This window comes from Manacus candei, unplaced genomic scaffold (assembly GCF_025592945.1).
Source record: "Manacus candei isolate 608988 ecotype Guabito, Panama unplaced genomic scaffold, ASM2559294v1 h1tg000018l, whole genome shotgun sequence".
Lineage (NCBI taxonomy): Eukaryota > Metazoa > Chordata > Aves > Passeriformes > Pipridae > Manacus > Manacus candei.
The window spans coordinates 8611331-8638549 of record NW_026138066.1 but is presented as its reverse complement, the minus strand read 5'-3'; the positions used below and the strand labels follow the sequence as shown (position 1 = coordinate 8638549).

General features: G+C 41.8%; 1 protein-coding gene and 1 long non-coding RNA gene across 2 annotated transcripts; one reads left to right on the top strand and one right to left on the bottom strand.

Moving 5' to 3' along the window:
- ISX (intestine specific homeobox) lies at window positions 1-27219 on the top strand. Its single transcript, XM_051784635.1, has 5 exons — window positions 1-896; window positions 8447-8689; window positions 20332-20483; window positions 24635-24751; window positions 25440-27219. The coding sequence occupies exons 1-5, from the start codon at window positions 617-619 to the stop codon at window positions 25674-25676; spliced, it is 1029 nt and encodes a 342-aa protein (XP_051640595.1). The 5' UTR covers window positions 1-616; the 3' UTR covers window positions 25677-27219.
- Window positions 10470-24734, bottom strand: LOC127469828 (uncharacterized). Its single transcript, XR_007904092.1, has 3 exons — window positions 24625-24734; window positions 22356-22449; window positions 10470-18096 (listed from the first exon to the last, which is right to left on the bottom strand). It is a non-coding gene; the product is annotated as an uncharacterized LOC127469828 (long non-coding RNA).

The following is a 27219-nucleotide window of genomic DNA, read 5'->3' as shown; positions in this document are numbered from 1 at the left end:
GATGACGTTGAAAAGCACCTGCTTGGAAAGTTCAAAGGGTTTCCAAAGTAGAAGAAAAGAGAATCTGAACCAAAGCTGATGGTTGGGAGGGATGGCTGAAGAATAACCTGGCAATTGCTGTGAGGGAGATTTTCATATGTGACACCTAGTTGTATGCAAGAGAAGTTTACAGGTTGTCTCTCTTGCTAGTAAGTGACACAAGGGATAAATATTTGTCATGCCAATTATTTCTTAACTTTATCATGGTACAAATCCAGTGGGCTTTTTTGCAGGTTTCAGCCTTAAAGCGTAAAAGGAAGATAACTGCCCCACTGACAGGATTTACCAGCAAGAAGCAACCCTTCCCGGGGCATTTTTCACCTGGGTCTGCAAGGAGCACACCTCCTCCTAAAATGGCCATGTGATTGTTCAGAGCTCTAAATCTGAGTGGCAGGGGAAATGCTTGGCCGTGGGTGGGGTTGGTAAGGCTTTTAACCCCCACTCCTAATGCTGTCTTCCCCAGACACAGGAGTGCAGGTCTTGGTTCCGGCCTGATTAGCAGAGGGGAGCAGGTGTGTGTGCTTACTTGTGGGTTGCCTTCGTCTCTCCTCCCAGTGCTCCAGCAGGTCACCCGGGCATGGGTGGGGAGAGACACGCACCATCCCAGCTGCATGTTCCTCAGGGTGCTCCAAGAGCCAGGAGAGCAGGAGAGGACTCTCTGCCCCACAGCCACTTTGGCAGGAATACGATGGACCCCCGGGGGTGTGCTGGACAGGGGAAGCCCAGCCTGTCCTTTTCCATTGAGGAAATCTTAAAGAAACCTTCTGCCAGCACTGTCCTAAGCAGTGAAACCAGGAAGAGAAGGAACTACATTGAGAGATCTCCATCCGTAAAAGCAGGGTCACCACTGGCTGTTGGTAAGTACCAGTTATAACACTTAATGAAAATTCTCCTTTCTTACTAACCTCTAGAGCTGTCGTGTTTGATTATGTAGAATTTTTATTCCTTAGCTTTTGTAGGAATCTGGTATTTCCTTAATCAGGTACAAATCATTCATTACATATACAGATATAATCTTTAAAAAATAATTTGCTTTCAACCTCACAGTAGACTGGGCTCTGTGGTTTTGTGCATTGTAAAGCCCCACTGTCATTGGAGAGGTGAATATGCAACCTGAACACCTATTGCAGGTAGCTGTCTTCAATAACAGTGAGAAGTGTCTGTTGTAAACAAATACAACAGCCTCGTGTCTTTCCCTTTAAAAAACAGTACTCATTTTATTAAAAAAAGATAGACAAATAAATGCCTGTCATAAGTGAGGACAGCTATTCAAATTCAGGAAACTAGCCTAAAACTGCTAAAACTTAATGGAATTTTTGGAGTTTCACTTATATCAAGAGTTGACTGTTTTCTGGAATTACAGCCAAATCTCATACCAGCACCCTTTTCTGATAAATCTGACCACTCATCCCAAGCAGGAGAAATGGTCTGTAAGGGTGATGGTAGCTAAGCAGTTTTAGAACTCAGTTGCTGAAATAAGAAAAGAGAAAGTATATATGTTTAATCATTTCTGCTTATCATCATGGACACTAGGTTCTTTCATGAACTAATAAAAGCAGCTAGTAGAAAACTTTCATGACTTTAATCTGAGCAAATCAGCAACTGCAGTAGCCTTTTTGACTTCAGTTTTCTCAGTTTAGCTGAGTTTGGCCTTGAGTGAACATTTACCCCCACTGAAGCAGTCAACAAGAGGGATAGTCTCTTTTTTTTCCTTAAACAAAGACCAATGCCCAACATTTTCTGGATTTAATATATCTTCTTCTTTTTTAATCTACATCTTCCATGAAAAGGATATGTTTTATGTATACAAATGCATCCACTCAAATGAAAAATGACCTGTAATTTTGACAGAAAATTTTCACTCACCTCTCACTCAACTGCTTTCAACAAAGCTAAATGCTACACTTTATTTTCTGTAATATGGGCTCAGCACCCCATTTCATGGCTCAGCACCCCATTTCCCAGGACACTGAATGAACCACCCATTAGTAAGGAAGAGAGTCTTTTTCCAAAAACCTGGCAGTCCAATTAACCATTGTCTATTCACATAGTTTCATCTCCTTTTATGTCTAAACTGGATACTGACCTGGACTGGAAAGCAAACAAGACCTAAGTGGGGAAGGAAAGTACTCATTAGTGTAACATTAGTCACCGGCTGGACTAGAGCTCCCTGACACTGCTATGCTTTGCACGAGATTTTTTGTTTATCTCTGACACGGGATAACTTCACTTACTCTGTACAGACTTGTCTCTTGACCATGGGACAGTCAGTTCACCACACATCTCACAGCTGGGGAAGCCCCAGGCATTGGGGCTCAGTATCTGACTGCTGCCTTTTTGCCAGTAGCTGCAGCTTTCCATGGAAACCTATGTATGGGGAAAAGGGATAGCGTGCTGCTGATTTTTCACAGAACCATAGGGTAATTGAGGTTGGATGGAACCTCTCAAGGTCATCTGAGATACTGCCTCCTTCCCAAAGAGAGGGCTGTTTCAAAGATAGACAAGATTGCTGAAGGCCAGGGCAAGTGTTGCTTGGCTGTTTCACCACTGGTACTGTTGGAGAACTAGAGTGCTCAGAGGTTTCCTAAAGCTGCCTTTACAGACTGGAACTGGACAACTGGTCCTGATACAAGCAAAAGCTTGGTAGTTTGTAGGGGTGGACAAGGACAAGCTGATGCTGGTGCAAATGCAGTGGGGCTTGTGTGCCAAAGGAACACAGGTGCCACATTGTGAAGGGGGAGAAATGCTGGTGTGAGCTGTAGGAGCGAGTTTTTGTGAGCTGAAAGTCCTTTCTTGAGGGCCCACAGCAGTCACTTTGTGCCACTGGATCCAAAGTGAGACAGATAACATCACTGAAAACTCAGTCAGTGCTTGTTCATAACACAGACCATAGAATTGCATTTTAAGTACATGAGACTCTTCTCTGGGAACAGAGAAGCACGACAGAGACAGGACTTTTTTATATGAAGTCCGTTTCAGGATCAATATGTTGAAGCCCAGTTTCACTCCGTGTCTTGGCTAAGCGCGCTGCTCCAAGCACGAGGTCTGACAAATCTGTATGCAGGACACGGTAGGTTCCTAGGATTGTATTACTGCCTTCCAGTGCAGCCTCAACCCAAATTGCTCCACCTGAGCATACAGTCAGTTTTTCACCTTGAAAGCAATGTAAGCAGAACCACCAGGCCTTGCCTTTAACTTTGCTTTGTCACCTAGACAGAGAGAGACTTAGCTGTACCAAGGGAATATAATGACTCTTCTCACCCCTGCTAGAAAGCAAGGTTGGATTAAAATACTTAAGACAATGTTAAATGTTACCTAATGAGAACAGTATACACACTTGAAGATTCACTTGACTGTTACTGGAGGTGAGAAAACAGGAAAGATGTAGAAATCTTCAAAAATGTTGTACTTTGCTTTTGCAATTGATCGAGGATGTTTAAAAAAGAGAACGAATAAGAAACTTTTTCACTGTTTGTTTCTTACTAACATCAAAGAGATACCTAAGCTTATTACCCTTTGCTTTCTGAACAGAAATGTGATTTATTCAGGTAAGTTTTATTTATTTCAGAAGTGCAATACCCTGTGCTGTACATCTAGGGATAATTGCCGTATTTCATCAAAGTTGTTTAACTTCATGCCATATAACAATGGCATTAAACAACTTGTGTAAATAGTCAGCCATATCTAGTATGGCTCGGTGCTGGCCAAGGTCGGGGAACTGAAATGAGCTAGGGAATTTGTTGGAAATTCCAGATGGGACACAAGTTCAGCTGCTTTCTCATAAGAGCTCGGTTGCAGCAAAGAAGGAAGTACTAAAGGTCAGGTCTGAGTTATATCTTACTATGGATTTTAAGAACATTTCCCACATCCCCTGTGGTATGTATCTGTCCAAAGCCATGATCTATATGAGAGGAAGGAAGATCCATATGGCATATGAGAACTGTATGGCACTACATACAAACTCGTGGCTACTGTAAGTTAAATACTGAGGCCGAAGAATCATCATCTGATGTAGACAGACTACGTACCAAGATCACACCTGAAGTCTAAATCTAACCATTATGAGCCAAGGAGATGGGTAGGACCAGAGAAACAGAAGATGCAGAACGTCAGAAATTATTGGACTCAGTGGTCTAATGTTCAGACTCAATGATCTTAGAGGCCTTTTCCAACTCATGATTCTAAATGAGGGGCATAGACAAAGCTTCCCAAGGAAACTCATGAATACTGGACCAGATGATTTCTAGAAGTTGCATCTAACTTAAATTATTCTATGAGTCTCTGACAAAAAGGATGTTGTGATGTACAGTGCCAGCCTCTCATAGGAAGCTGGGGCAGGACTTGATCATATATGAGGAGATCTCTGGGCCTGACTTCTAAGTTCACATTTTTTGTGAGTGTAATTCCAGTGGGACTTGGAGTAAGGAGTGTGCAGTCTTCTCTGAAGCATTTGGCTTCCCAGTTGCAGTATTAGACATTAGGGAGTTCACTGTATAAGCACAACTATTGGACAATCTGGAGCTTCAGTTGTTGAAGCCCACTGAAATCTTTGAAAGACTCTTACCAAGTTAAAAAAACAAATAATGAACAAGGAGACATTTTAGTATGCAGTCTATGCTTTTCCTCTCATACTTTTGTCAGAATAGCTAGAAGGGGTAACCATGGCCTTTGCAAGGGACCCAAATAAACACCTAGCAAGGGCTGATCTCCTCCCTAGTGCTAACTCTTTCATCTAAAACAGAGAAGAATATCAGGTTTATTTCAGAAAAAAATCATTCTTCTGAAATTCCTAGGAACATGATTTCAATGTACTTAAAAGTACATCTGAAATGATGTTTCTACCAGTGAGATTTTGCCTGCAGGAGGTCCTTTATCAAGTCAGGGAGAGCTTGGGATGAGGAATTAACAGTAAAAGCAGTAACAGATACAGTAATTTTGTCATTCTGCCTGTGTTATGCTCCATTATGTTAAAGATATGCAAATTAATAGGAATACGACCATTGCTTCACATACAAATGTCAATATTGTGATTGTTCACTTTTAGCAGTACTCCACCCAGCTTTATCACAAAAGAGGAAACAAGCTGAAGGAATCTAACTGAACAGATACCACCCGGCCAATACCACTAAATCACTCCACCTATTCTAAGGAAAAACAATACATCAGATACACCTGGGTAAAAAAAAAAAGTGAGGCTTAAATGGAACTTACGTCATCTGAAATAACCTATTGCTTCCAAAGTGAAACCCTACTATCTTCCCTGAAATTTTCCATTCTTTTCTATACAACTGAAAGAGACCATTTTGAGCCACAAGTCAAAGTCATTTCTATGTGTGACAGCAACAGATATCTCACGTTGTGCTAGGCTGAAATGTTATTGCCATCCCTGAAAAAAACAAAACAAAACAAAACAAAACAAAACTGCATTCCCTGAGGGAAGTTTTACCCCATGTCAGTTCATGGGTATTTTTCAGAGCTCCCTGCCTAAAGAGTCACGACTTCCAACAATCTCCTTAGTTGGTCAGGACAACAAGCACGAGAGAAGGTTGCAATGAAAACTTGACTAGACCTTAGAGATCCTAACTCTGAGCTATGTGCTTTAAACTTGGTAATATCTACCTTCAGTCTTATCCTCCAGAAAACTTCCTTGATTTATTCAGCCTCTCCTTAAGGTTCATGCCCTTCTAATTTGCTTCTTCAGTCTCAAACAACAGATTTTCCACCTCCTTTTCACCAACTCACAAAAACATTGGCATCTTCCCATCTATCTATAACTGTTTTCCCTTCTCTCCCTCTTCTCCCTACTTCGGTCTGTAATTACTCTATCCGTGCTCATACATAAGTTATGCTCTTACCCCTCTCACTGGGGTATGTGAACATCTCAGAGAAAAATTTTGGGGAGGCAAGTTGTATATGAAGGACGAAGACACGTTAAAAGTCTTCTATAATTAAGAAAATGATAATGTCACTCTTAGAAATCTTTAATAACTCCCCATAAGAGCACCTTGCTTGCGTACCCTTACATTTTGCATTACTGTAGGATATAAGCATCATCAATTCTGTAACATATTAATTTTCACAGCATCACATTTAGCAAAGGAATGCAAGTAGTCCTTAATTTAGGGATGGGGTACCGAGATAGAAATCCTGGGCGCTAAGAACCTAGGCCAACACTGATATCCTCTGAGTTCTTGAGCAAATCATTTAACTGAAGCCCCATGCTTGTGACCAGTCCCAGGTCTATTCTTCTTCTTTATCCCAGAAATATTGGTCAAAACCTCACTTGTTTTCTCACCAGAAAACTCAAAGTTAGTTGATACTAAAGGAATTAAATTAATCCCATTTTGCACAATATGCCTCAAACACAGAGGTGAACCTCATACCAGGTTTTTAAAGTCTGCATGGCTGGACATATGTAATTGTGTTTAGAAGATTGGTGATGGTTTGTATAGATAACATTTGAACAACCATCCTGTATTTACATGAGGCTTTGGCTAATTTTCAGAGCTCTTATAACTTCATGTCAGTGTCAATCCTCTATAAAATTCCTATTGTGTGGGCTTTTACTGAGAGCAGAATTGGAATTGGGTGCTTTGTTTCCAGATGTTATATTTATTATTGCTCCTAAGCTGGTTACAAAGAGAACTTGTTATTTGCTCAGAAAATTAACTTCCAACAAGTCTAAAAAGTTAGATGCTTTGCCAGCGCCAGATATGACAACTTAAATATGTAAAATATATCTGTAAAATGTATATTAAAAAGTGAAGTTTCTTCCAGTACTACCTGTAATGGTTCACATCTGCTGCCATTTAGATATGAGAGGGGAGAGGGGACCAGCCACAAGTGCCACAAACCCCAGAATGTAGGTGTGTGTGACTGCTCAGGAGTGCAGTCCTTTATAGCATCAAGATTTTAATGTTCTTTGGCAGTAATAGCAGACAAACCTGTACTGTCACAATTGCTTCAGGGTCTCGCAAACCATGGAACTAAAATTCCCCAATGGGTATGTTATGTTTATGTGTTGCCTCTTAGTCTGCCTTTCCAAGCAAAGAAATCCAGGCATGGAGGAAAACTAGAGCAAATTCTAGATTTGCCATTAAAGCAGCATAGACACAATTGTCTTGTCTCTGAAGAGTCAAGCCTAAGCTTTGATTGCAACTACCAAAGACAGCATATAAAGCATTCAGCATTGGGGTTTGTGGCAAGGCTTTAATATAGAAAAGAAGGAGGGTGGAGAGTGGGAGTATTTGATATACCTCTCTTGGGATGCCAACAGCCACAGACAACCACTACCTTGAACCACAAAGCCTCCCAGTATGTTATATTTCAGTGCATGGCTTTGCAAGGTCCATTTACAAGGAAGAGTAAGAACTCATACCATATTCATGAGGGCAGAAAACTAATCTGGAAGATCTTTGAGGTGGCCCTGCTACACACTGAGATAATGCTGTTAGTAGTAAGGCAATGCTGTAGCTGAAGAAAGATTGTGGCTTCTGTGACCAATTTCCTAACCACTCAGGGTCAGGTGTCCTAGCACGTCATCATTGGTTACTGCTGAGGTTACCTTAGAGATTGTTTATAACATCCATGCTCAAATCTAAGTTAACATTACAGCTGCACTTCATGAAAATGGGCCAATATGTACTTCTCTTGTTTGTCCTGTCAACAAGAGTGTGCAGGTGCTTTCATGAAGATGAGTTGGCTGTCAGTACCTTCCAAGTATCACCAGTGTCACCTGTCACAAAGGCAGATGGGAAATGTTGAGAGCCTGGGCAAAGGCTGCCTTTAGAATTGTCCAGTGCCTAAATCAGAGCAGCAGGCAGCTGGATGAAGAAAAAAGGATGGAGAAGAAAGGACAGATGGACCTTATTTGGGGAAGACACTAACCTTTATCCTATTAATTGGCCCATTTTCCTATAGGGTAGATGCACTTACAGGGAGATTTAAGGAAGGACCATATTTTTAAAAGTATTTGGCATCCAGCAAATTCCACAGCAATCTTGCCATCAGATTTTCAGAGCAACTCCATACCTACTGTATTTCTGAGTTCTTCAGAACAGGCAACCACTAATTTGGATACTGACAGAGAAGCTGAAGTTTCTTGATCCTTTGGTCACGTCTCCTTATTTCTACAGTCCTTTTTTTAAAAATCTCCCATGAGGACCATTGAAAGTTTCAAGGTGGAAGGAAGCAGAGAACAGGCTAGATTTAGTGGTCAAATTCACCAGGATCCTGTCCCTGCAACATGGGGGAATCTTGGCATTGATGCACAGAAGGATTAAGGCCATTTTAAATATGATCTGGTTAGAATGGTACAGTATCTAGGCCACTTTCTTCACACAAACTAGAAGCTGCGCTGAACGGTGGTTGCTTTACTCAAAGCTGTCTTGTGCTGTGTCCTTCACAGATTCCAGCAGCAGGAGTCAGTTAGAATGTGACTTACCTTCAGCCAAAATGCTTCTCTCCACCACATGTGCTACACCCATTGCCAGAGCAAAGAGAGTGCAGGCAACTCACTGCAGAAGACCTAGAGACAGCCCAGTGTCCCTCCTGGGTGAGGACATAGGACGTGAACACCTGGAAGGCAAGAGAAAACATGAAGAAGAGGAAGATCAGCTGTGTGATTTCCCAGTGGACCATCCACTTCATGGTGAGTGCCTCTATATCCAAACTTTCTCTTAGAGTACCCAAAAACCACGCTTGTTATTTTACAATTATGTACATGGCAATACCTGGCAACAGACGTCACAGCATGTTTCCACTGGCTGAGTCACAGTAGATGGTTATAGCTCCTGGATGAGTCACAGGGATGGTAACTCTTCAGCCATCAAAAACTTGGAGAGCCACCTTTTGAGCTAAAGGTCTACCTCAGGCCTGCCAGCCCTACCAATGTTAGTGATAGGGACTGCTTTGGGTGTTTATTGCCTTCCTGCTTGGGGTGACAATCTACTGAGTTACCATGTTGGGCAGCCTTACTCCCAGGGTTGTGCAACGCCCGTTTGCTGGTAAATGTGCATTGCACAACATAGGGAGACTGGCTGCTGAATGTGCCTAATCAGCTCAATGTGTTCTGTACACCTTGGACCCACTGTACGGGTGATGGAGAGGTCATCAGCATGCACACAGGCAAACTGTTCATGTGCATAGATCTGGCAGGATGTGTCAACAAACAGCAGTCTATCTTTCAGCCAAAGCACTAGGTAGTACAAATAGCCTTTTCCAATATGTTGCACAGAGACTTTAGGCTAAGCAGGATATATGGTACCTGAACAAGACAAGTTCCTAACATTCAGGCAGCAATTTATTAGTAACATGTGACAAAAATTGCTTTAAGTTCTTTGAATTTGAGGAAAGGTAAACACAGATGTTTATACTACACTCCAGAAAACAGGTTTTCAGTAGCAGCAGAAAGGTGTTTCCTGTACAATTTGTTATTATTTACTCCAGAAAAAAAAAAGGAGTTTCATTTAAGTCAGTTGAAAACTACTAATGGGCTCATGTTACCACAGACGCGGGGTTACTCATCTGGCTTCCCGGAGATCCACACATCATCCCTGCTCCATACTCTGCAAGCTGGCAGTGGAAACAACTCTTTCTGTGAAATACATTTAAAATAAAAGCTTTGTTTCTGCTGCTGGTGCTAAGGTATACATCAGTCTTGTGACAAGCTGCTGTCATCTCCTCCTCCTGCACAAGGCAGACATCAATCTTGATGCAGAGAGAAGCCTTGTAAGATAACTGGGTATTTTAGCCTCCCTCTGCCCTGTAAGCTGCACACAGCCGATGGTAGCAGGGTAAAATCCTGTTGCCTCCTCACAGAAAAGCCAGGGCTGTATGTATCTGACAGTCAGAGTTGCCTCTGAGTATAAAAATACCATATTTCATGTGTGAGGGAGTCCCCAGCTACAAGTATCACACCAGAGGTGGGAGGTGGCTGCCCCAACTTGGCACTTAGCCTCATTGACCAGCACCATGGTCTGTATCAGCCTCATCAGTAAAGCAGGGGAGGAAGCATGTAATTATCTGCACAAAACTGAGCCAAGATGAGCAGACCCTTTCAATGACAACTTATATTTCAAAGGTATTTTAAACAAAATCCATCTGTTCCCTGGAGGTGGTGGGGTTTTGAAACCAAGCAGAGGTTTAATGATCTGCCATTTTCTAGGCTACTGGTTCTCGCAGTTATTGAGCCTTTGATAGAAACTGGCTGATGAAGGAGGGATGATCCTAAAGAACTGGATTGGCATTTTCCCCACAGTGCACAAGCGATGATGTTTCGGATCCTGTTCATGCACTTTGTCATTCTTAGCAGAGAGCTGGAGGCCCAGTTTTAATGCTGGTCTTTACAGCATCTTAAGCTTCAACCTTCTTCTTCCACTTAACATTAGGGGAAAATGCTGGTCGATCTTTTTCTCTTGCCCCTGGCTGTGCCTGGTGTCACCCTTCCTTGATGAAATCAGCAGCAGTACCTGCAGGACGAGCAGACTGCATCATCCCTGTAAGCAGTCTATAATCCTCACAGCTCAAGCTGATAGCAAATTAACTTCTCTTTACATGTCTATTGACTCTGGGGTGCTTCAGATGCACTTTTGGCATGGAAGCTAGAGATTGGTTACAGCTCCTCTGACAAGACATCTGTGCAGTGCCAAATGCCCATAGCATATGCCATGGAAGTGTCCCTAGGATCTCCCTCACAACCACACCGAGGATGCCCACAACCACCCAGGGGAACGGCACCAACCTCAGCAGCAGGAAACCTTCCTGATGTGAAAGACATCAGAAGCCCTTGGCAGGGTGCTCCCTCACCTCCCTCTCTCAGCCTACCTCTATCTATATAAAACACCTACATCATTTATGAGGAAAGGCACTGGGCTCTGTCTAGGCATACACATCTGTTTAATTGTCAGGGAACAGAAGAAATCAGGAACACTATACAATCACCTTGGAGGAAGGAGGGCTGGACTTTGGTGATTTTTTTGATAGAGTGAGAAAAGTGAGGAGGAGGCTATGACAGTAGCCCCCCTCATGGGCAGGTGGTCTGAGATAACAAGAGCACCCTGACTGTGACCCACAGCATGAATTTGGAGCATATTTCCAGGAAGCCCTGTAACAATGAAGTGTCCCTAAAAATTTGTTTTTCCCACAAAAATGGCTTCTGCCACTAAGCGGTTTAGAAATGCAGTGTCATTTAAGCTAAATAGATTTATGCCCTTATCACAAACCATTTGCAGGGAGCAATGCCTCTTGTACTTTGAACTTAGAGACTGCATTGTAAGCAAAAAAAAGAGAAGAGCTCTCATATATTAGAGACATGCTGACAGTGGCATTTGGTTTTGCTAAGCCCTCATTTGAATTTAGGAGCCTTCGTCCTCAATGTGGAGTGTTTTCACCTGTGTGGTTTTCTTCATGAAAGCTCAGCAGAACTTTTTCAAAAAACCTGGATTCTTGGGAAACAGCATGGATAAAACCTGTTTTAGAAGGAGATCATTCTAAAGGAGGCCTTTGAGCTGCCAGTACAGACTCTACTTGGGCCAGCTCTCTGTGGGATGAGTAATTGCAGCCACTTTGGTATTTGCAACCACCATTGCTGCTAAAGCAAGGGCAAACTCTTGTGGTGGTCGCTCGGCATCTCAACAATACGTAAACACCCAAATCCTGAGCGCCCACTTTCCTTTTAATTAGTTCTCTTTTCTCACTCTGATGTCCTTGGGACTTGACCAGTTCACAACAAACAAGCACTGGAGCCTGAGACAACAATGTATCCCCATGCCTACCTGACCTGTGGCAGCTCCTGATGGAGAATGCCATGTACAAGACCCCAGCCTAGTTCAAATCCTTATGGACAATTATTTTGCAATGTCTTTTACACATACTGGGTCCGACTGTACACATTTGTGTGTGTGTGTGTGCACTGTAAATATTTACATCCAAAGGCAGTGGGTCAATGTGCCCAGCATTGCACATGGGTAATGATTCCAGTCTTCTGCTCAAGCAAGGGAACAATCAGTGCCTTGGAGAAGCCAGACAGCAGCATCACTTTAAGACACTGGTGGTTATCTGGTCTTGTGGGATACCTTCTCTGAGCAATAATTCAAGGACAGGATAGATCACGCTTCAATAAACAGAACTAGCTCCTAATTCCACCAGAAACTGAGAGGTTCTGGCTGTGAAGCCTAGGTGGTTCAGGGACTCGTGTTATTTACTGCAGCTCATGTCTTCATTATTCGCTGTAAAGGAAGCTGCCACAGTGAGTCAACATCACCTAAATATTTCCATAGTGAAAATCCTCTGCACAATGCTGACTGGGAGCTCAGGGATCTTTTTATTAATCTAATTGTTTTATTATTATGGTAGCATCTGTGATCCCAAAGCATATTGACAAATTCTGATGGCAATTACGATAAAGACAATGGAAAGTATAGAGATAATCTCAGTTCTGGAGAAATTCCAGTGTAAATCATGTTCCCTCTGTACTGATGCCAGTTGCAGACATCTTTAGCTTAGTGTTCATGTTTTCTCTGAAGTCATAAATTCACTTGTACTGTTCATTTGCAAACAATATGGTCAAATCCATGTACCCCTGTGAAACAGCATGGTTTATCTCTCACAAAACAGTCTTTTCCCCAATATGCTGACTTATCTTAATGCATTTTTGAAACACCAAAGAGATAATGAAGCACTGTATAATCACAGTCCCAGATAAATATCAGCTGCCCAGAATATGCCAATGGGACTGCGAGAAAGGGCACAAGCATCCCACTGTCCTGCAGAACAAAAAGAAGGATTCTAAACAAAAAGGAAAAGCAAGAGGGGAAAAAAATGAATGCCTATATATATAGTTTGGCTGCCATTAGCTGTCTTACCAGTCTTTTGTTTATCTGTGTGAATAGTCCCTGCAGCCCTGTGTCTCTGAAGTGCAGTGTTCTTCTATATACATTTAGAAATGCCCCAGACCATTGACCTTGTTTTGGTGAGTTTACCTGAGGTATTGTTAAAGGCTGGTCCTTTTTTTTCTCCCTCTTTGAAGACTGGCTGTTTATAAGGACACCCTGGATATTAAATGAAAGGCACAAAACCTTAATCCTTTACTCCTGCCCTTCAAAAATAAAAGTCTCACTGATACAAGTAAGCACTGAATAAAGCAAAGCTGTCAGCAGCTGGGGGACTATCATAAATTTCATTTGTGTTGTTTCTTCATGGGTTTGGGGGTTGGACTTTTATTTAGTTAAAGCAAATATTAGCATTCAATGCTTTCCTCAAGCAGTCCCTTCTTTTCTGGGAATTTTGAATCCAAAGGGTACCTTATACAGGACTCAGAGGTTAATTTGTTCCTGCTGGTCAAATCTGTGTAACGTGACCACTTGTAAAGCTGATGGCACATCTTGATAAGTTTATTTCAAAGGTCTTAATGAATACTTGGCTTCACTTAAATTGTCCTAGAACTTTTCATTACGTCCCCCGGGATATGGTACTTTTAATTATTGTTCTTTGAAAGTGAGGGCAGGTGTTTTACTTACTCTATTAGCAAGGCCTTTATGCTTAAAGGGGAAACAGCAGAAACTACATACCAAAATAATGATGGAGTTACGCTTTCTTGGAGGACAGACTCTGAGGCAGGGATGTAAATAAGCATGCCTGATTGATGTCTAGATGTTTGCAGGTACAAAGAACCCCAAAGAGCAGGAATAAAGTAGAAAACAGGCTCTCTGTGAAACCTGCAATAAGCTCAGCTTCCTCCCTGGTCAAATGGCTGGTTTTTCACAAAGATGTTGGACCAGACAGTGTGGAAAGAGTGGTGGGGAACCTCTTTTCCTTGTTGAGAACCATTATTAGTTTAGGCTGGCCACTTCTTTCAAGATGAAGTTTGACTATGGCTAAACATTCACTGAAAGTACATTTCAAGTTTGAGATTTAGCAGAATGGGGAACGTGCACATGTACCCCAAATCTACTTTGGCCTGAAGGAGTTCAAGAAGGTGCAGGCTCTTCAGCCTAGGTACAGACTTGATGGTTGGACTCCATGATCTTAGAGGTCTTTTCCAACCTTAACGATTCTATGATTCTCTGATATTCAGATGGTGGAAACTGCCACACACCCCTGTCAGCTGAGGCCCCTCGAGCCACGGCCTGCGTGCTTCATCCTTCAGATGTTCTGCTGACCACTGGCTGTGCCAGAGTTATGCACAACACCATTTCAGGCAGCAGCACTTGTAAACACTGTCATCACTTTGCTGGCAGACGAGAAAGGTTAAATTCACCAGGGGCTCAGGCTGATGGTGAGCACAATCCTCCACAACAAACTGTTCGCATGAATGGTTTCATACATACTGTCTACTCCTTGCCAACTCCTTTGACAAGTAGACTAAGAAACTCCCTTGGCCACCACTGTTCAGCTTGCCTAAACAGGTTTCTGGCCTGATATTTTTAGCATTGCTGCTCACACTACCTGAAGTCCGTACCTCTCTGCATTTCAGTCTTGCTGTCAAGTGATTAAGGCACTGCCCTCAACACCAAGGCGGAAGCAACTTTCTGTCAAGGAGTTGTGGACTGAAGGGAGGAAGTCAAGACTTTAAAAGTTCAAGTTGTGCTTCTCTCTCTTAACTTTGGCAATGCCTGAACAGTCAGCAGCTGGGTGCTAAATGCTGCATTTCACTAGCAGGAGGCTTTATCTGGAGCACATTGTACCTATCCAATTAGGATCAGTCTCGCTGGCTATGCTAGTGCTTCTCAACAAAGGCTGAAAAACCACTTTAATAAAGATTAGCCACACTGCAATAGTCCCAGCTAAATATTGCAGCACAAGCTCTTTTGAAAGCCATAAGCCACCTCTTTAACTAGGAGAGGGAATGCCATGGGCACATCTCTGTACACAACATTTTGTCCTGATACCATCAGCACTGTGTAATAACCCTTTGATAGAGTTGCAACTGTGTTTTTTTCTATGGGACTGTCTGTCATGGGCAGAATGTCACCACAAGATAACCACAGAAAAGCCACAGGAAGGAACTAGCTTGGAGACCCATATATCTAATTGAAGAGAAGAGAGAGGAACATCTTTTTCAAAGGCAAGAAGGAGAAAACAAAACTTAACCAGATATAATGAGGCTCTTTTTCAACACACCTGAATTTGCTTCTGAGAAACAAGTGATACCGTCAACTTTGTTGCACAGACAAAAATGCATTTCTGAGGATGCGTAGCTAAAGCCACTTGCTTGCTTATGTAACTGCTTTCTCCTTGTCAAAGAAGAAACAAAATCTTTGGATCTGGCTATCCCATACCATGAGAGAGTGCCTGTCCAGAAATGACAAATAGGATTGCACCAGTTTTCACCTATCCGGTTTACCTCCTACAAAGCAAATATGTGCCAGCACTGACTTCCAGCCTTTCTCCTGGGTTTTTAATTCCTTATCCCTCCAGTGTATGCACCCATGTAATGAGACCAAGAAGGCTTGAAACAGTCTTAGCCTGCTAAAGGGGTAAGTGCAAATGGGGAATGCAATTGCAGAGATCTCCCTGAGATAGCATTTTTCTAGCTGGTTCAGATACGCAGGGCAGCTGAGAAACAGCAGTGCAAGGTGTACCATAGGCTATCTGCCTACTACAGATTATAGCCCAGAAGAAATTTGCCCCAAGTATGGCATTGTTGCAGCTGCACAACTTCTACTTAGCAAACTGTGAATGTTAGCAGACATGTACAAGCATTCAGTATTCAGTATTCAGTATTGATTTGCTCCTACTTCTAATATCTTGAAACTGTGTTATACAGGACAGTGAAAATAAACCATTATATGTTAAGCTAAAACTGTGTATATAAGCAATTGCAAATCAGACTCTTTGAGCTGTGCATAGCATTAAAGACTTAAACTCCCTTACTTTTTTAGGGAAGAAATGACGGGGTGATTTTACCCTATGTGGGTATTGGTAGGTCAGAGATCACATAAAAAAGTAAGTTTGGTGAGACCCCTGGAGGCCACCTTGTCCAACCCCAAATCTATGCAGAGCCAACTTAAATCAGGTTGCTTAGGCCTTTGTCCACTCAAGTTCAGAATGTCTCCAAGCACTGAGACATCACAACTTCTCCAGGCCCATGTCAGACTATCTTCATGAGGAAAATATTTTTTTCCTAGTCTGTAATCAGAATTTTCTTTGCTGCAACTTGTAGCCATTGACCTCATCCTTCCACTCTGCACCTTCAAGACGAATCTCTGTTTCTACAAAGTTCAAATGTCCCAACTTGCTCCAAGTCTGACCTAGTAAGAAAGCAGATCTGCAGAGGACAAATGAGCCTGCTACTGAATTTAAAGAAGCTATACTGCTTTATCAGCTTGGAGAATCTGGCCCTTCCAATGTCAACAGCAAGGCAATGTATAGACAGCTGTATCTCTAAGCATCTGAGAAGGCTGACATATTTAGCTGCCTGGTATTTTCAGGCTTGGTTTCAGCAGTCAGCTAACCTGCAAATGACTTTCACAGAGCATAAAACCGCACTTGAATATCCCCAGCTTTTACATAAAAAAATAGCTCAGGAAACTCAGACAGAGTCTTATTTCCCCAGAGACTCTATAGCCACATTTGAAAAGCCAATGTTACACTTCCAACACTTTCTAGTCTTATATCTTCCACCCACATTCTTTATTAGACTGTAATTCTGAATGCTGTTGTTTGCTATGGGATCTCTAAGCTAAGGTCCCAAGGCAAAGGGAAGTATCACAGCTACAGTCAGAGAAAGTTTCATCTTGCAAGAGCAGATGTTAACACAGAGTCCAAAATTTTTTTTTATTTCTTAATAGTTTAAAAAAAATAAAAATAGAATGACTGATTACCTGTAGAAAAATGCACTTTTCTGGATTTCCTACTGGCAAAAGCTTTGATTAATTCACAGGGTTCTATTTTGTTATCAATTTAATACTATTTCTAGTTGAAATCAAAGCTTGTCCTTCAGTCTCTACTGGCCCATAACTGACCTCATGTTACTGTATTTTGTTCAATTTGATGAATTTTGGCTTTGAAAAGTATGATTTCAGTAGGATTGACACTTCTGAGCGCTGTGTAGACCCTTCCCTTATGTAAGAGTTTTGTTTGTAAAACAGTTCATCTTTCAAGAAGGAAAAACGTGAAGGATATCAGAGAGAACTGATAGGGAGTTTCTTTTGCCCATCACCAAGTTATCCGGGTCATTTTCACACCAAAGAAACTGATCTGAGACACAAGAAACTCTTGAACCAGTTCTCTCTCAAGCCATGCTCTCTAGTCCTGGATGCTTCTTAGGTGGTAATGGCACAGAATATAGTAAGCCATTATCTGACAGACAGACGCCTTGCCCATCCCACTTCCAGCAGCTTAAAATACTGTCTGGTTCAAGGCAATGGATCTGTCTCTCAAGTACCATAAGGTGTCCCAGCTCAGCTAAAAGTTGCTTCCCAAATTTACACCAGCTGTGCACAGCCTTTACCTTCTCATTCTCATGTACTCTTTGCAGCAAAGATTTTGCAGCTCCTTCTACACTCGTGATCTTCACTACTGAGTTTATTCCACATCTGAGCCCTGCAGACGTGGTATAGCATTGTTTGTGACAACTGATTTCTTGAATTTGTCTAGGTCAATTAATCCAATAAACTCTGTACCAAGTGTCCTGCCTAAGACAAGAACTAATGGTTGCTGTTTGCATGGTGCCTGTCACAATGAGGTCTGATCCAGCTAGTCTTTGGCATTTGCTTCAATCTCATCATGGTTCAGTTCAGTCACCCCAATTCTTTTAACCAAGTCTGGTTAAGGTATGAGACAGAAGGGACTAAATCATTATATTTTGTATTCTGATAGAATACTAAAATACACCTTTTTATTATTATTTGATGTGACATCTTATGGTTTAAAATGTAGACAGTTTCTTTCTTGCTTTGCAGAGTCATGAAATTATAATCCAGTTCATCTAGTGGGGGGGGTAATTTTTTTCTAATTCAGAAACTTCCAGGATGTAGGCAGGATTTCTTGCTTCATTCTGGAAATGCTGAAGATAGACTGCAGCTTCTCCCAGGTTTGTAGAGCCAGTCTTCTACCCTGGATAGAGGCAGGAACTCAGCTCAGTGTTCAGAGAGACATACAGGACATCTCAGGGAGGCATCAAATTTCTGAGGCTGTGACAAGGTTAGGGTAAACTTCACTTGTTGTGGGGATCTACTACATGAATTGCCCTGTAGTAGAGCAGTGTAGATACCATAAATCGTATTGATACAAATACGACAGAGAGATTCACTACTGTATGATAGAACACAATATGCTTGACAAAATACCATCTTGGTACTCAATCTTACCTCTCTGGAGTATATCCCTGGAGGATATGGAGGGCAGTCCCCACATAGATGTGTGAGGTGAAAATCTTCCAGACAAGAAACACCATGATGAGCCATGAACCCTATCATATCTACAGGGGATGTAGTGTCCTGAGATTCATACTCTCAGCACTGATATCTCCCTTTATTGGATGCAGCAATAAACCCCCTTACAGACATCTTTTGGAAAGGTTGAAGTAGATGTAATCAGGGCTTCTTAGGAGACAGTGCCCATTCATACCTTCAGTATGAACACACAAAAATATTTCTCATCTCAAATCTCTGCTCCAATAGTGCCAGGAAGATTCAATGTAAATAACATTTTTCTCTGGGGGCTGAAGCAAGTGCTGCAGTTTAATGAGTAGTACTTTGATAGTCTGGTGGAAAGCCTAATGACATGGATTTAACTGTGTTGGACATCAGCTTTATTAGGCTGTTTCTGAGACAAGGTAGTATTGACAGTGTTTATGATAAATGACACTCCTCAGTTATTCTTGTATGACTGGTTTCCTTTCAAAGTACCCAAAAGGTTTAGAAATTATGAAATATTCGCAGTGGTATCGTGTCCCAGACTCTTTCCCACCAAGCCAATGGACAGAATTTTTATTCCTTATTTTCTATGTTAACAGCGTCACGATGAGGTTTTGATTAGAGATGAAAAATGCCATTTTCTGGTTGGCACAGAGCCCAGTTTATATTGGCCAAGGCATTTAGTTACCTTTTCACAGTTTTAGCCTTCAAAAGGAAAAGCATATGCTAATAGATGAACAAAAAGGGGCAAAAAGAAAGCACAAAGTTGCTTTGAGAGACTGCTGTTTAACTGTTCCCATTAGGAAGGGTATGCATCTACTTACATAGTATGAATTGGTAGTTGTCATCAGACCATGGAAGACCAAAAGCAGTTATTCAAAGCAGTCGTTTTTTTGAGCAACAAGGTTTCATTGACAATTGCTTCAGGTCACTGAATAGCAAACTCATCATAGCCACTAATGATATCGAAATTTTTATGCTCCTATCAGGCTGCAGTTTTCCAAGCTCAGTAGAAGAAACCCTGTGACTCACTGCACTTGGAGCATGGCTTTTTGTGCTGGTCATTCAGTGTCAGTTGGAAGATATTCCACTTGTGCATCAGAGAGGATTCCAGCCTTGGGGCAAGACTGCACTCCACATTCCGCAGATCAGCTGCCTCAGAGCTCACTTCTGCTGCTCTTTTCCCCTCCTTGGAAGACATCAGCCCTTCAGCATCATTTCAGAGCAACCTAGACCTTATTTTAACTTACACCAAGTGTCACACAAAGTTCATGGTCTAAATAAAATACCTGGTGTAGGAGGGCATTTTCAAAACAGTATAGAAGTGCTGAGGGACGTCTTTAGCGTGGTCACACCACAGCAGGTGAAGGAATGGAGCAGTCTATGAGTCCCCTGAGGAATTCACAACACCGAAACTTCCCCATGGGTTTTAAGGCCGTGTTTTAAGGTTAAGTTATGAAGGCTAAGCTTGTTTAGAAAGTCCACACACCACAATGGTATAGTCAGAAAAATACCTTTTCTTTATAACTGCAAAGTCAAACTGCTGGCTATCCCTACTGCTGAAGGAATGGTATGGGAAGAGAACAGTGGTGAGTCAGTCTGTAATGGTCAACTTCCCTCCACAACATTCACACATTTTGGAAACTCTTTGATCTTGTTGGGAGGAGAAAATTCATCCAAATTTGTAGAGTGACAATGCAATAAAATAATACATCAGAGCTGGAGGAAAGCTTGGTAAGATCAGTATGACAGGAAAAGATAGGGATGGGTAATTGAGCACTGCAATCAGTTGCCCAGAGAGGCTGTGGAATCTCCCTCACAGGAGATATTCAAGAACCATCAATGTAATCCTGTGCAATGTGCTCTTTGAATCTTCTTGTAGTCCTGCAGGTTGTTCCTGTAAAAAGCAATAGACCTTTCTTTGTTTTCACAGTTGAGAGGAAAGGGAAACGGAGAATCCGGACAACGTTCACAGCTGAGCAGCTCCAGGAACTGGAGAGGATTTTCCAAGTGACTCACTACCCAGATGTCCATATTCGCAATCAACTGGCAGCAAAGATAAACCTCCCAGAAGCCAGAGTTCAGGTATATTGTTTCTCCTAAAGGCTATGTTCACTGCAGCAATTCATTATTCAGAGTACATTCTTAATAGCTTATGCCTGGGTGACAATGCTAATGAATTACGTGACCTCTCTCTTACCTTACAGACAAGGCCAGTATCACTGTTCTCCTTTTACAAATAGGGAAGAAGTATTTGTCACCCAACTGTGACTAACCAAATGGGATTAATCAAAGGGTTAGCAGGAGCTCTAAGTGTACTAAATGCATAGCAAATAGGAGTTACAGATGGTTATGAGCAACCTGTCGGACTCTGTAGCGACAGAGCGGCCATTTATGAAAATATTTATTAGTCATTTATCAACCGTTTACGGGCTAATATTCATCCAGTACAAACTGTCATCCACATCCATCTTCCACAGGGTCTCAAAAAATGTGGAAATAGCTGCCCAAATGAAAATGCTTTCTTTAGTGTTCTGTATTTTGGTATCACAGGCTGTAAATGTCCCGGTTGTAATTTCAGTGCACAGAAAGTAATCCAGTTTCCCTCAGTTGTAATATAGTCTTGCTGACTGAGCTAAAAATTGACCCCAGATGTTTACTGCATATGAGATCTGCTACATTAAAATGTACTGTGTATTGACATTTGGTGTTGTTTATCAGGCACTGTTGAGATGATTTTTGCACAAGGTAGTTTCTTGCCATAATTGTAGAATCATTGATGCACTTCTATGCACATATCCCACTCTAACAATCAAAGTTCAACAGGAAGCAGTTTATTGACTATGACATGCCTGAGGCTGTTGACTAACCATGATGATATTGCTTCATAGTTAGGTGACAGGGAGAATTGGAACTGCATAGCCACAATATGCCTACTAGTGATATCAATGCACCAACAATGCATTTCCAATGGCATAAGGCACGAGCCGGGCTACCAGCCAGTGTTCCCAACAGAACAATGAATCACAGGAAAGAAAAGGGCACTTTTCTGTTTTAAAAAATTATTTATAATCTGTATGGGGAAAAACAAAAATGAGTTATTATGGGAAACATCAACCTGAAATGTAAACGAAGGAAGTAAAAAGTCCCCGACGTATGAATTGCAGATGACAAATAACCAGTTCAGATAGGGTTACACACGACACAGGAAATTCTGTGTTTGACTTCATCTTAGCTGCTAAAGGGAAATCAGCCACAGAAGCAAAAATTAGTAGTAACTTAGGTGCGAGTTACAAGCTGTTATAATTTTGATTGATTGCATTTATCACATATAAACCAAATAGCATGCTGAGAATTCACATGTGCTCTTGGTACTTTGAAATAATAGTTTTCAGAAAGCTAAAGCAATATAAGTCAAATCACCTCAGAAAGGTAATTTAACTGGGGAAAAAATGCTAACAACAATCAGATAACCAAATAAAACATTTTATAACTGTGAAAAAGCTTGTGTCCTCCAACCAATAAAAAAGATATGACTGCTGTGAAACAGCTTAAGTGAATAGATGAAATTGCATCACTGCATGTGTGCATGCCTACATACAAGAGAAAATGAAGAATGCTGGATGAGTAAACATTAGAAACAAGAAATTTAAAAAAATGAATAAGCAGAGCAGGAAGTTACAGGCCAGAGTTTTGGTCAAAAAAACTCTAGATCAAAAACTCAATAAAAGTCGATTAAGAACAAAAAAACAAACCCAAAAGTAATCAATTATTTTGATCTGTTATTTTACTGAAACAGTAGGACTGTCAAGGATACGGCATAAATAGGAAAGATGTTCAGTCATAATTTCTGCTCTATCTTTGGACATATGTCAGGTAAGGTGGTAACACTTTCTGTAAGGACAATGTTGAACAGCAGCTGCTACAGTTGTAAATATAGACATCTAAGTGACTTACCTCCAGTAGTTCTTAAGAAGCTGCTTGAGAAGCACTTTGGATCATCAATGTTAACATTAAATCAGTCCTGGAGCACAAGGGATGTTCCAAGGGCCTTGAAGAAATGTAATGTTGTGTCAGTACTTAAAGGGTAAACAGGAAAACCTGTCAGCCAAACACTGATTTTTTGCAAAACTGTGAAAAAGATGATATGAGTCTCTGTTAATGAAGAGTACACTGGCTTATGGAAAAAAAGATGCTGCCAAAGTCATCTTTTTATGATGAGATTATCAGTGACAATTTTAAACTGAAAGAAGATTGATTTAGGAAGAGAAGAAATACATTCTTTATGGTGAGATTGGCAAGACACTGGAATAGGTTGCCCAGAGAAGTTGTGGGTGTCCCATCACTGGAAGTGTTCAAAGTCAGGTTGGATGGGGCTTTGAGCAACCTCGTCTAGTGAAAGATGTCCCTGCCCACAGCAGAGGGGTTGGAACTAGATCATCTTTTGAAGGTCCCTTCCAATTCAAATCAGTCTACTGTTCAATGATTCTGTGTATTTGGTTTATTAAGGTAATTGATATCATTGATGACATGGCACTGTGAAGATCTTACCTTGGTCCCACAACCTGCTTGGATTAAGAAAACAGAGCAGATCAAATGGCATGTGCTAGTAGACAAAAAACTAGGTCTGCAACAGGTGTCCCACGGCAACATTTCAAAGGTGATATGTCATAGGAACCATTTACTGACAAAAAGATGAATTTGAACTACATAATTAGTAAAACAAATGGAGGCCATTCCTACAATATGGGGCATACCACCCTCCCTCTGCATTCTATTTTAGTCCTTGTAAATGAGTCTTGTGAAATCTCTGTCAGGGTTAAGGAGGCATTTGCCCCTGGTGTGACTTTTGTGAACACACATGGGAGTATTGTGCTCTGTCTCAGTGCCATAGCTCAGGAACACTGGAAAAGTGGGCATTGAGAAACCATGTTACAGGTAAGTGTGTTGCAGAGCCGGTTGGGCAGAAAAGACCAATTTGGTCTGAGAACGACTGAAAGTTTTGATTTTAGTAAAAAAATGTAAGTGAGAATTTTATCTCGTGTGCAGACTTTAAGGAGCACTTCAGAGGCTGAATGTTGTCTTCAGCCCCCTATTTCTCTCAATCACTTTGCCAGTGTTAAGTGGTGCTATTCCACCACATAACTCCTGCATGGTAGAAAGGAAATGGAGCAGTTCATGCAGACTAAGCAGTTCTCAAACACATGCAAACTCAGATAAATAAAACTGTCATTTCAATGACCTCAGGTATTCCTAACTATCAGTAATACAGCAGAGGGCTCCTGACATTCCCATTACTTCCTGGGCAAGAGATGCAGAAATAACTGAGCTGCTCATTATTTGGTTTAAAATACATACATATTTATATCCAGTTGCATCTGATTTTGATCACTAACACTTTGTGTTCATGTGACCCTATTGCTTACATTCAAACAGCCAGTCCCTCAGCCAGATAGAAACTGCAGTGGAAGTGGAATTCAACTTTTCACAACAATGCAGCAAGGTGCATTACTGCTGCTTCAAAATAAATACATGCGTGTCTCTTCCAGAAGTCAGACTGGTCAAATCAGCTAATAGATGAAAGAAACTCCCCTGAGAAAATTATTTGTCTGTTTTTCAGGCAAAAGAGATGGCAGACAACATAGATTGCTGAGTGATCCCCTTGGGTCTTTTGCTTAGTTCCCTTATGTGAATTTCAAAATGCTACCAGTTAGATATAGGAAGAACCCTGTTACTGCATCTCCACTGGTGGCACATTTTTATTGCAGCCCAGCAAAGCATCTAGGTAGATCTTTTCTCAGTCTATTCATGTGGAAACAGCGAAAAATAGCCCTGTCATGCAACACATCACACCTCCTGGGGAAAACAGGGAAAACAGAATGTCATGGGCCTTGACTGCTGCACAGCTTTGACCACAGAAGGATCTGCTTTCCCAGGAGAGGCTTGTAAGAGCTGCAACAGTGTCTTTCCTTGATTAGGGTGATTCTAGATCTTCTGTGAGCTGTGGTAGAAAAGAGTCTGTCATGATAGTCCAGAGATCCCACATGCTATGCAGAGTGTGAAAGGTGCTGCATCAAACCCACTATATTCCATTAGATTCAACCCCTGGTTCTGCTGAGCTGGATGTCAATGTTTTATGACGATCATTTAGAGAGTAGGGAAAGTAGTTGGCTGTGAGCAGTTTCTCCTTCATATTCTGTTAATTTCTGTGCCTTTTCTTTCTTACCTCTATCCAGATCTGGTTCCAGAATCAGCGAGCGAAGTGGAGGAAACATGAAAAATTTGGCAACTTTGGTGGCCTTCAGCATCTTACAGAAGTTGATTTCATTCCTGCTCCTAAGTCAGATTTCACAGTAAGTATTGAACACTATGTATAAAGCCACCGAGGGAGAGACAGCTATCCTTCATCAGGTAATCACTTCACATGGGACTATCCCAGAGAAGGAGAACTAGAAAAAACAAAAATGGCAATATGATGACAAGAAATCCCAGCAAATCTGGTCAAATAACACATTTCTTCATAATATTAAACCCATTTTGTAAATATGCTATGAGGTGTCTTGCAGGGTAGTCTTTCCCCATTTTGCTTGTAAATCACTTCTCCATAAATCATACTTTAATTCAACTGTCTTTATCATCAGAAAATTTTTGAAGAGAAGAAAATAAGACATTTGCAGCCACAAAGCCATGTTTCTTAACAGACAGTATCTCTTTAAAACATCCAGTCTTGTAAGGCTGACCACCACTTTTTGCCCTTGACCCTTGCCATGTCCAGGACTATTAATATTATGTGGTTGGCACACAGGCTCTTTTCCTGACAGAAGCTTTTTCATGGCTAGAAAAAAGGGTATTTTGCCTTACTCCCTGGGTGACAGCACACAACCAGATTTTAGGAAGTCTAAACTTTTAGGAACTTTAGGAACTTCTAAACTTTTCTTCTTAATTACTGAGCACCAGGGAAACAAATAAGGTTGACTGTAAATTGTATCTAAATAAAAGTCCATATTGATTCACCTGAAACTACGTTTTTATTCCTGAAAGGCTCCAAGCTTGATGCCAAGAAAGCTCTCTGCTTCCTTTCCTGCTATGGGATACTACTCACCGCTGCAAGGACAGCTGACAACTGCCTGGCTGCCCAGCGCGTTCTCCTTCTCTCCCCACCACATGGAGCTGCTGTCCTTCCCAAAACCGTACTTGGTCTTCAATGTCCTCCCCCCTTACGGCTCGTCACTACCCCACAAGTTGGAAAGGAGCAGGATCTGCGCCAGCTCCACATAGAGGAGGATGCGAGGGAGTGGGGGACTTTGGGGGCCTGCCTTCCTCCCCCACGCCCATTTTGGAGGTGTGCGACTCCTCTCCCCGAACAAACCTGCTGGGATGATGGGTGGCTGTGGTGCAAGGTCAGCATGCTGCAGGACTGCTACTAAAAGTTGCTGCAACCTAGAGAATGTGGGCAAGAGCCACCAAAGACCAGGAAGGAGCTCCTCATCTGCCTGAGGAGCAGCACACTCCCTAGAAACCCAACCATTCAACTGAGCACCTCTCCCCGGGTGGACAGTGCACCAAGCAGCCCTGCAAAAGGACTGGGGTTTTACTCAGCCATGAGACAATGCTGGATGACCCTATCGCACTGATGATGGCTTGGGGAAGGAAAGATGCCTGTGATAAAGTGTGCACAGCCCCAAGGTCCAGCCAAAAGGGCTTTTCTCTGCAGATTTGGGTCGCTTTCCTCATACATTCTGGTCCTCATGGACTGGAGATTGCAAAGAACATGTTTAGGTCAAAAATCAAACTTTCAAGATACTTTTTTTTTTCCCAAGTAGTCAATGAGGGAGGAGGGTGGGTTTGATTTGCTACCTGTGTTTTTGACTTGAATAAGAGGGCACAAGCACAATTTGAGCTGAAATATGACAGTCTGAGCTCTGGATTTGGTACTGTGAGTCTCTGGGGGCAAGAGAATTCTTCAGCTGGTTAATTAAAATGCTTATGAAGAAGCTTCTCATTTTTTGACCTGAATTAAGAAAGCTCCAAAACCCCATCAGAAACAATAACAAAAAGAGACAGCCTGAGTTTAATCTACTAGCTGTAATAGGATGATATGACCCCACAGTTTAGTTTAATTGTAGATAAATAATGAGATCGGCCTGCCCACTTACAAAATGTCTCTGTGCCTTATTATTTACATAATACTCATCTCCTTCCAGCATATGGTGCTTTTTTCTCCCCTGCTTATTCAGGGTCCAATCCTGCTTCCGCTAATACCTCCACTGACTTTCACTGCTGGAAAGTACTGGTTGCACCACCTTCTGTCTTGTGTCCACAGCACAAACTGCACACTGACAGAGTGGAAGCTACTAAACAAAGCCATTAAAATGTGGTCTTCTTCCCAGAAATATCACTTGTAAGGGTGGCCATTCATGACAGGTCCAAGAGAAAAGCAAATTGTGACCCAGTGGTCTGCTGGGCAGGCTGTCCTGTGCACATGGGAGTGCAGGTGGGTTAATGCCTCTGAATAGATTGCTTACTTTAGAAATACCTCCAGCCAGACTGCAGCGGTCAGGTCTTGTGCCTTCCTATAGCCACTAATTGTTAGTTACATAGTGGGTCACAGCTTTCTTCTCGTCTGGATGGTACCAGCCTTCCAAGCACTTTAGGTTTGGAAGACCTGTAAGCTAGGAAGTAGCTGATCATTGCAGGGGGAAAGATAACTCCTATCCTGTATGAGTTTCACTTCTTCAGGCCACAACTGCTCAGCAGAACTTAGATGTATTGTGTCCTTCCTTTTATAAGTCTTATGTAAGACCTTTTTCCCATACCTGCT